The sequence below is a fragment of the Mixophyes fleayi genome, chromosome 7, assembly GCF_038048845.1.
Source record: "Mixophyes fleayi isolate aMixFle1 chromosome 7, aMixFle1.hap1, whole genome shotgun sequence".
NCBI classification, from domain to species: domain Eukaryota; kingdom Metazoa; phylum Chordata; class Amphibia; order Anura; family Limnodynastidae; genus Mixophyes; species Mixophyes fleayi.
The window spans coordinates 135,721,588-135,732,145 of record NC_134408.1 but is presented as its reverse complement, the minus strand read 5'-3'; the positions used below and the strand labels follow the sequence as shown (position 1 = coordinate 135,732,145).

The 10,558-nt window shown below is 42.2% G+C and overlaps 1 protein-coding gene across 1 annotated transcript in view; it reads left to right on the top strand.

The window, feature by feature from the left end:
• The first annotated feature begins 6,405 nt into the window (after nt 1–6,405).
• CACNB4 (calcium voltage-gated channel auxiliary subunit beta 4) overlaps nt 6,406–10,558 on the top strand; it is a 70,693-nt gene continuing 66,540 nt past the window's right edge. Inside the window, exon 1 of the mRNA XM_075180880.1 lies at nt 6,406–6,652. Within this exon, the coding sequence (XP_075036981.1) occupies nt 6,608–6,652 (45 nt within the window). The 5' untranslated portion in view covers nt 6,406–6,607. The remainder of the gene's footprint in view (nt 6,653–10,558) is intronic.

The window sequence follows — 10,558 nt, the reverse complement described above, 5'->3', positions numbered from 1 at the left end:
GCCTAATATTGTGCCACCAACACTGCTCTGACCCGGTGAGGCATGGACTCAACAAGACCTCTGAAGGTATCCTGTGGTATCTGGCACCAAGACATTAGCAGCAGATCCTGTTTAGTGAGTTGCGAGGTGGGGGCCTCCATGGCTCTTACTTGGTTTTCCAGCACATCTCACAGATGCTAAATCAGATTAAGATCTGGGGAATTTAGAGGCCAAGACATCACCTTGAATTCTTTGTCATGTTCCTCAAACCATTCCTGAACAATCTCTGCAGTGTGGCAAAGCGCATTATCCTGCTGAAAGAGGCCACTGTCATCAAGGAACATTGTTGTCATGAAGGGGTGTACTTGGTCTGCAACAATGTTTAGGTAGGTGGTAACGGTCATATTAACATCCACATGAATGCCAGGACCCAAGATTTCCCAGCAGAACATTGCAGCATCACACTGCCTCCGTCGGCTTGCCTTCTTCCCATAGCACATCCTGGTGCCATCTCTTCCCCAGGTAAGTGACGCACAGGCATCCGGCCATCCCCATGATGTAGGAGAAAATGTGATTCATCAGACCAGGCCACCTTCTTATATTGCTCCATGGTCCAGTTCTGGTGCGCACATACCGATTGTAAGCACTTTTGGTGGTGGACAGGAGTCAGCATGCGCATTCTGACTGGTCTGCACCTACACAGCCCCCAAGCTGCGATGCACTGTGTGTTCTGACACCTTTCTATCATAACCAGCATTTATTTTTTCAGCAATTTGTGCTACAGTAGCTCTTCTGTGGTATTGGACCAGACGGGCCGCCAGCCTTCGCTCCCCACACGCATCAATGAGCCTTGGGCACCCATGACCCTGTTGCCATTTCACCGGTTGTCCTTCCTTGGACCACTTTTGGTAGGTACTAACCACTGCATACCGGGAACACCCCACAAGACTGTGCCATTTTGGAGATGCTCTGACCCAGTCGTCTAGCCATCACAATTTGGCCCTTGTCAAAGTCATTCAGATCTTTACGCTTGCCCATTTTTCCTGCTTCCAGCACATCAACTTCAAGAACTGACTTCACTTGCTACCTAATATATCCTAACTCATGACAGGTGCCATTGTAACAAGATAATCAATATTATTCACTTCACTTGTTAGTGATTTTAATGTTGTGTCTGATCGGTGTATATATACATGTAACCACCAGCGCCATTTGGTAGCATATGTACACATCCTGTGGAGGAGGCGGCTTCACATCACATGACTGTACCCAGCTGCCAATGAAGCATAGTAGGAGGCTGAGATAGGTTCAGTCCCCGGGCCACCTGATTCCTGTACGCTGTTTGCTGTGTACAGGCAACGGTGAACTGTGTCATTCCCGTACGGTGCAGAGGAAAGCCAGTGACAGTAGGCCGGGGGTGGAGGGGCGGCTGAGCAATCTAGGAGTAATATTCTAAGAGTAAACTGTCACGTCAGCCACTATTAGGTCCATTATCAATTCCACAGTGTCTGCCGTATAACACCAGTTCCGACGTGTTCTAAGAGGGAACTCTGTACTTAAAATAGCAAAGACCAATCTGAGCCTCCTCTCATTGTTATTGTATCCCCCTCAACTGGCTCATTAAAAAAGAAAAGAACAATTTTAAAACCTGTTACAAATAGAACACAGGAAATCTAGAAACTAGAGTTGGAGCATTATTTTACCCCAAGGATCTGTACTTGGGCCAATGCTTTTTAATATATTTATTGGAGACATTATTGGAGACCTTGCAAATGGTATTGAAGGGACAGTATGCCTATTTGCAGATGATACAAAGATATGCCACAGGGTAGACACACCAGGAGGGGTAAAACAAATGACTGATGATTTAGGTAGACTAGAGGAATGATCAAGAGTGTTGTTGTTTAATGCCAAAAAATGCAAAATCATGCACTTGGGTCTCAAAAACGCGAAGGCTAAATTTAGTATTAATATATAATGGAAACTACTGAGGAGGAAAGGAATCTAGGAGTCACTATTTCAGGTGACTTAAAGGCAGGTAAGCAATGTAATAAAGTAATGAGAAACGCAAGTCAGATGCTTGGTTGCATAGGGAGAGGAACAGGGGCGGGCTGGGCAGGGGGGCCGCTATTAGGGCCGGGGGGGTAGGCCGGCCGGCCACCCCCGGATGCAATATACCACCTTTTCACCGGCGGCAACATCTGATGACATGATGCGGCCGCATCACATGACAGGCGGCCGCATCACATGACAGGCGATGCGGACGCGTCGGCAATGACGCGGCCGCATCCCGTTTCATGTGATGCGGCCGCCTGTGTGCCCCCCGGGCTTCCCTCTCCTAGCCCGCGCCTGGAGAGGAATGAGTGGTAAAAAGAAATAAGTAATAATGCCACTGTATAGGTCATTGGTACGGCCTCATCTAGAATACTGTGTTCAGTTCTGGAGGCCGTATCTCCAGAAGGATATAAATACATTACAGATTGTACACAGAAGGGCAATTAAAATGGTACATGGTCTACAGCACAAAACTTACACAAAAAGACTATAAGATCTTAATATGTATAGTTTGGAGCAGAGTAGGGAAAGGGGGAAATGATAGAAACTACTTCACAGAAAGGGTAGTGGATAAGTGGAATAGCCTCCCATCAGAGGTGGTAGAAGCTAATACAGTAGAGCAGTTTAAACATGCTTGGGCTAGGCATAAAGATATCCTTATAAAGAATAAAGGATCAAATAGGGTTTGAGGTTACCATATGTTAATAAAACAATGGTCAGACTAGATGGGCCAAGCGGTTCTTATCTGCCGTCAAATTCTATGTTTCTATGCTTCTATTTTATTTTTGTTAAAGGTGCAAACAGAAAACGTGTCTCTGGCAACTCTCCCCCAACCTTCAGTCCTTCAAACACTCAGTCGTAACTCAACTTTTCAAGCTCGCCTATCCTATCACCTCCTGACCATCTTATCCATCACCTCCTCTTCCTTAACCTGCCACCTCCATTTTTCCCCAGCTAGTCCTACTGTCTCTCACCACCCCTCCCTTTAGAATGTAAGCTTTCACAGGCAGCTTCCTCTCTACCTATTGTCCCATGTCTGTCTACTGTCTAACTCCCTCGTACGTCCTGTCATGTATTTTGCTGCACTCCGTGTGAGTCCCCATAGCATTACTCACACTCATCTGTGCTAATTATGTGTATAACCCCATAATAATTGTGCTTGTGTTGTGCAGCACAGTGGCCTAGTGGTTAGCACTTTTGCCTCAGAGCACTGGGGTCATGAGTTCGATTCCCGACCATGGCCTAACCAGTGTGGAGTTTGTATGTTCTCCCCGTGTTTGCGTGGGTTTCCTCCGGGTGCTCCAGTTTCGTCCCACACTCCTTAAACATACTGGTAGGTAAATTGGCTGCTATCAAAATTGACCCTAGTCTCTCTCTGTGTCTGTGTATGAGTGTGTGTCTATATTAGGGAATTTAGACTGTAAGCTCCAATGGGGCAGGGACTGATGTGAGTGAGTTCTCTGTACAGTGCTGCGGAATTAGTGGCGCTATATAAATTAATGATGATGATGTATTGTGTCTGATATGACATGGAAACAATGGAGACCATTGCTTGCTGTGAAAATGAATAACATCGTTTGCAAAGCATCTTATAAACTGGAGGATATGGATTAAGAGCAAACAAGTGAATATCTCCTTTAAAAAACCCGAGAATGTTTTCCTGCGTTCACATCCAGAAACTGAAGTCATTGCACTTTTTCTACACATTCAGTTCCATCGTACGAGTCAGCGAGCACCACCATGGAGACTGACCTGCAAAGCAATATGCTAACTCTTACCTCTCTGAGCCACTATTGGAATTTTTTTTTTTTCATCAATGCAGGCTATAAGTGACTTTTTATTGCTGCAATAAGAATTCATATTTATCACTATGACGGGGGTATTAATAATGAATAAACCCCTATGAATTATTAGTGCCTCTATTTAGTCATCAGCAGGAGACATACAGCATGTAACATTAGTGATGGGAAAAGTGTTTTGTACACTAAAGGTTTCATGCAAACATTTCAAGTCTACGTCACTGAAGGAGTACAGCAGCCCAATACAGAAACCCTGATGTTATTAGAAGGCTGGAAAATAATATAGGCCCTTTATTTTTTTATAAAAATGGACAGGAAATGGTTGGCTAAAGGAGAACTCCAGTGAACTTGTTTTTGGAACGAACCACGCGGCCCCAATATATTGATGCAGATTTGCAGGATGCTACAAATTATTATTATTACCATTTATTTATATAGCGCCACTAATTCCGCGGCGCTGTACAGAGAACTCATTCACATCAGTCCCTGCCCCATTGGAGCTTACAGTCTAAATTCCCTAACACACACACACAGACACAGGCTAGGATCAATTAGTTAGCAGCCAATTAACCTACCAATATGTTTTTGGAGTGTGGGAGGAAACTGGAGCACCCAGAGGAAACCCACGCAAACACGGGGAGAACATACAAACTACACACAGATAAGGCCATGGTTGGGAATTGAACTCATGACCCCAGTGCTGTAAGGCAGAAGTGCTAACCACTAAGCCACCATGCTGCCCAATACAGCATCAATCTGCATCAATACAGTACGGCAGATAATTTATGCTGGGTACACACTACAGAAAATTTCTCCCAATGCCATATAGTTAACAATTTTACCAACAACTGAAATAAAATAAAAAAAAGCTCAGCACGCCGATTCCTGTGTACTCACTATTGATGTTTTACAGATCTGTGCTTTTCACCTGTCATAACCATGAGATTGACTTTGTACACTTCATAAAGATCTATGGACACTGCTGGTCCTGAGTGCATACACACTGCAGTATTGTTCCATTGTTGAACAAGATTTTTCGTTCGGTTTAAAAAACAAATGTAACGATACGATGCGCTTTGGAACGATAATCCTTCATTGTTGCAGCGTACACAGGAATGCATGTTTATCATGGGATTGACCCCATAATCGGCTGAAAACCTGTAGTGTGTACCCAGCCTTAGACTTAGCTGCAAGGCTGCCAGGTGATGCAAGTTGGGGGCAGTGGGTTTTGCAATTCTCCGTTTAAAGTTGAAAATATTATTGCAGATTTGTATATTTGGCATAAGACGGTAAGAGGTCCCAGTAACAACACCTCTGTCTCACATACAAATATTTGCTATTTTAATAATTCTGCCAACAGTTGGGAGTGATTTCTCCAGCATTGAATGGAGTATCATCATCATCATCATCACCATTTATTTATATAGCGCCACTAATTCCGCAGCGCTGTACAGAGAACTCACTCACACACGTAGAGACTAGGGTCAATTTGTTAGCAGCCAATTAACCTACCAGTATATTTTTGGAGTGTGGGAGGAAACCGGAGCACCTGGAGGAAACCCACGCAAACACAGGGGGAACATACAAACTCCACACAGATAAGGCCATGGTTGGGAATTGAACTCATGACCCCAGTGCTGTAAGGCAGAAGTGCTAACCACTAAGCCACCATGCTGCCCAATACAGCATCAATCTGCATCAATACAGTACGGCAGATAATTTATGCTGGGTACACACTACAGAAAATTTCTCCCAATGCCATATAGTTAACAATTTTACCAACAACTGAAATAAAATAAAAAAAAAGCTCAGCACGCCGATTCCTGTGTACTCACTATTGATATTTTACAGACCTCACAGATAAGGTCATGATCGGGAATTGAACGCATGACCCCAGTGCTGTAAGGCAGAAGTGCTAACCACTGAGCGACCGTGCTGCCCCACATTCAGTTGATAACATACAGCACAATATTGCAACTGTTACATATTTTAACATTTATATTCCATACAAATTATTCTGACAGGTTGATTATAATCATGAAAAATATATTTATAATATATACATTTAAAAAATAAAATGAAAAGTTAATGGAGCAGCTACAGCACCATCTCTGTAGCACCGTGAATGTGCACGGAAAACTAAAGATACTCCCACAGGCAACTTTGAATCATATCAAACGTGCAGAATAATTTGTGACTAATTGTTAATATTTTCTTTCACTGTGCACCACGTTATATAGGAATTAAACTGGAGCAATTCTTGGCAGCAGCAGGATTTAAGTGCTAGATGTAACCAGAATACAATAGTGTGGGGTTTTGTTTTTTTCTGCACTCTCAGGCGTTTTAAAAAATGGTGAGTCCTAAGTAAGAATTAACAGGGAGAGAAGGGGGGGAAAAAAAAATCCAGAGAAGGATTCTTGCATTTTACAGTATAGACCTTCTGCTCGTCATCTTACTATCAAAGCAAATGAGCATCCAGCTGAGAGATTCTAGCCAATCACAGGGCACATTCCTGGGTCTCTCACCAGTCCTCGGTGGGGAAGGGTTTTGCTTTCATGCTCTGAATTTGGAAGAGAGATAAAAATGCCAGGTTTGAACTGCCTCTAGGGATAACCTTCCCTCTATAATATGAATGAACAGCATCTTGACTGGGGGATCCAAACAACAAAATTGACAGTGCAGGCTTGGTGTCTTCCTGAGGCCTTGCATTCTCAGCTGTGGTGTGCTAGCTATTTCGATTCTGCATTGAGAGGTGCATTGGATCCTAGACCTCCATGTACGACAATTTGTACCTACATGGGTTTGAAGATTCGGAGGCGGTAAGCGATTCTTCTCCTCTTCATCATTTCAGCTTGTGCACAGTAGAGAATGATGTAGACTGGATGTGCAGCAGCTAAAGGGATAGATGCTGTGATAACAATCTGAATGATTTTGTACCATCCTATATGTTATTAACCAGAAAAATTCATAATCCAGGGTTTTTTTCAGTTTTGCTGTTCTCTATATTTTTTTAAAGGGGTGAAGATTTGACAGCATCTGGGTTATATATCCAAATATTGAAAGGAAATGTACATCTATGATTTGGACATGTGTTTTAGATGCAAAATCTTGGTGAATTGTTGCATAATTAAACGTGGTTACAGAATAGAGTTTTATAAAAATGGATAGAAAACTACCTGTGTTAGAAGAGAGTGGTCATTGTCTTGGATTTGCAGAAATGTTACACATCTTTAACACTGACCATTACAATGATGTCTACACTGTGCTCAGGTATCTGTTTTTGAATTAAAATAATAGTATTGCAATTAATGTGCCTCTGATATTAAGGGTGGAAGGGCCCCCTCTGTAAGGCCAGTGTGACAGATGCAATAGGGACTCTTGGGACTCTAAGTGTGGATTATTGGTTTAGAATTCAGCGGACGCACAGTGGGAGTCTTGTAGGAACCAGCAAGGCAGCATTGTTTGAGAGCTATATGGAAGGAATGTTATGTAAGAAGTCATTGATTTTCATAAATGAGTCCAGCATGTACGTCATTGCAGATGTGTAAACTTACTGGTGTGATAACCACAGGGGAGCGGATAAGATTACATATCAGCCGTGGTACTGCGCTCTTTCCTCCAATAAGCAGCAGCAGTAATCAGGCTACAGTATAAAATGTGGTTTTCTGATGTCAGCTGCTGGTACTCGCACAAATTTAGCATCTCCTGCAATATTAACCAGTGAGGAGCTGCGTCTCCCAGTTCCCCTCTGTGTTTGACGGAATTAGACGTTATTGGAGTGTTTTGCATTTAAATGTAGAAGGTGAGGTTGGTAGGAGGAGACAGGGGGACTTGAAAGCTGCTTGCAAAGGATGTGCAGGATCCAGGGAGAGGATGGGAAGGAGGATGGGGGGGGGGGGGGGACCAAGTCTCCGGAGATGTAGTCTTTGTGTAGCAGCAGCAGCAGCTCTTGGAGGGAAAACCAAAAGCAACATTTTATTTCTAACTATACATATTTTGTGTGTGGCATCCATTGTATTACAGGTGCGATTGGACTATATTAGGGTTATGTATCAGAATACGGCTAACTGTGGAACTACAAATCTCAACATGTCCCAGCAGCCTCTGGGCAGATTTAGGTAAAGTGGCTCACCACCTGTTGTGGTACTATAAGATCCAGCACACCTTGTCAGTCAGCTGTAGCTGGCCAGCTGTTGTGGTACTACAAGTCCCAGCATTCCAAGCAGGGTGTGACTTGTGGTTCCACTACCGCTGTCCAGCCACAGGTTGCCTTGGCCTGTTATGACTCATTAAACAACCTAATTAGGCTATTTATTTAATCATTTGTATCTGAGCCATGGTACAAATTTCAGGCCTATTGTGCAAATTTGAAGTATGATACACTGAGGTTTTTCTGTAATTTAGGGTGTGATAAAATATTGCTTCTGAACGTGGGATAAAAGAGCCCCCACAGAAAGGTTAAAGGAGTTTGACAGCATGTTCTAAAGAATGCAAAACAACAGTTTATTGTATTAGTAACAATGAAAATGACAATCAGAGCAGGAAACACAATAAATATTTAGGGTTAGTTGCGCAATCTAAAGAATTTTACCACAAAACAGAGATCGCACATTTTGATACTGATTGTTTCCTATACGCTTTGCTACACACCAGGTTGGTTGTGTGGTGAGATGATCACGCAACACTGTAACTTAATAATCTCTTCCATAGTGTGTGATAACCCAAGTGATTCATTATAAGAGACTTTGGGCACAAAATGTTCAATTGAAATAGAGAACACAAGAAGGATTTGTGGTCTATGACTTGGTACACTCAAGCAATAAATCGGGTATTCACCTCTCGTAAGCAAGTGGACCTGTATACACTCACTTTCTGGCAAGATTCCCGTCAGTTATAACATTTTCTGCAGGGTTCATGAGCGTTAATGCTCGATACAATATGAAAACGCTCATTAAGTATATAATACAGTTGCCGTGAGGCTTTGAGAACGCGCTCTGAATGCTGTGTTGAAAATGAGTGCAAAATACAAGGTTTTGCCTTAGTTTTTACCAGGCATGGCGTTTCAATGCTTGTGTGTATCAGCTCTTTGGGCAATTCAATTCATGTGATTAATCTCATAAAATCACTTGTTTTTTTCTTAACTAATCTAATGGGATTTAATCTCACAATTAAATTAACCCGGGCCCTATAGACAGTACTTAAAGCAAAACTAATCCCCTCTCCCCCAAAACAATGACTATTTTGAATGTTATTGAGGAGAGTGAACTATAAAATATATGTCTTTTCTGTGTTTGTAATGGTTAGAACAGCTCTGCTTTCTCATCCAGAAGTTGTTCACTGCAAGCTACCATATTTAACTGCCTCATAACTAATTTAAATACACTTCCTTATTAGCAGCAATATCCAGTATTACTTAAGCTATCTACACAAGGGCTATTGGTTACAGCAATAGGGATACTTTCCAATTTTGACATGCAGATAGGCAACTCTACATGACTGATCTCGCTAACAGGTATTTCACTGTACCCAGCACAGTACTGACCACTGTCAGAGGTGTCAGCGTGACATTAGCAAAAGCTAACGCTGTGAAAATCATAAGATTATTATTATTACCATTTACTTATATAGCGCCACTAATTCTGCAGCGCTGTACAGAAAACTCACTCACATCAGTCCCTGCCCCATTGGGGCTTACAGTCTAAATTCCCTAACATACACACACAGTCAGACTAGGGTCAATTTATTAGCAACCAATTAACCTACTAGTATGTTTTTGGAGTGTGGGAGGAATCCAGAGCACCTGGAGGAATCCCACACAAACACGGGGAGAACATACAAACTCCTCACAGATAAGGCCATGGTCAGGAATTGAACTCATGCGCCCAGTGCTGTAAGGCAGAAGTGCTAACCACTTAGCCAAGAGATGTCTTATATATGGAATTTAAAGCTAGGCATGTATTTTTAAGGAGAGTTTAGTCCACTTAAAGCACAACTCAAGCCAACACTAATTATTAGTAATGGGTGTCAATGAGATAAAATGCAAATTAATACTAACCTGGTTTCCACCACTTGGTACCTGCTGCTTATTATGTTACACTCCTAGGCCGGCCGGGTCCTTCTTCCTAGAAAACTGCCTATATTTTTTTATTTTTTTTATTTTTATTTTGGGGGAAGTCCTGGTTTTATTTATAGACAGAAGACAGTACTTGGTAAACATGTATAGACAAAAGGAAGAACATAATAAACATTAATTGGATACAATAGGATAATAAACAATTATGGGTAAGGTATTTTCAGTGGTGCACATTTACGGTATAAATACAGGTCAGATATCATGTTATAGCGCAGGTAAAGCCTCTAGTATGTGTTTGTTTGTTTTTTTTACTGTATGGCAAATTATAAACAGCCCAAAGCTCAACACAGCTGCGGAAAAATAGTAACATTTTGCGTAGAGTTTTCAATTTATGCTTCTTTAAAGCTGTATATGAAAGTGTCAGCTCATATCGCTCCACTTCATTAGATGATCAGCACTTGCTAAGATTAATGTGGACTTTCTGCAGGTGGGCTACCATCCTACACACACTGGTGCCCTTAGCTGGCCATAGGGTTTATGAGGCTAGTGGTGACCACTGGTAAAACAGACAGTTCTCCTTTCTCCATTGAAGAATGGACCACACGCTAAAAAGTTGTGTTTCCCATTATCTCAGCAACTAGTTCAAAGTTTA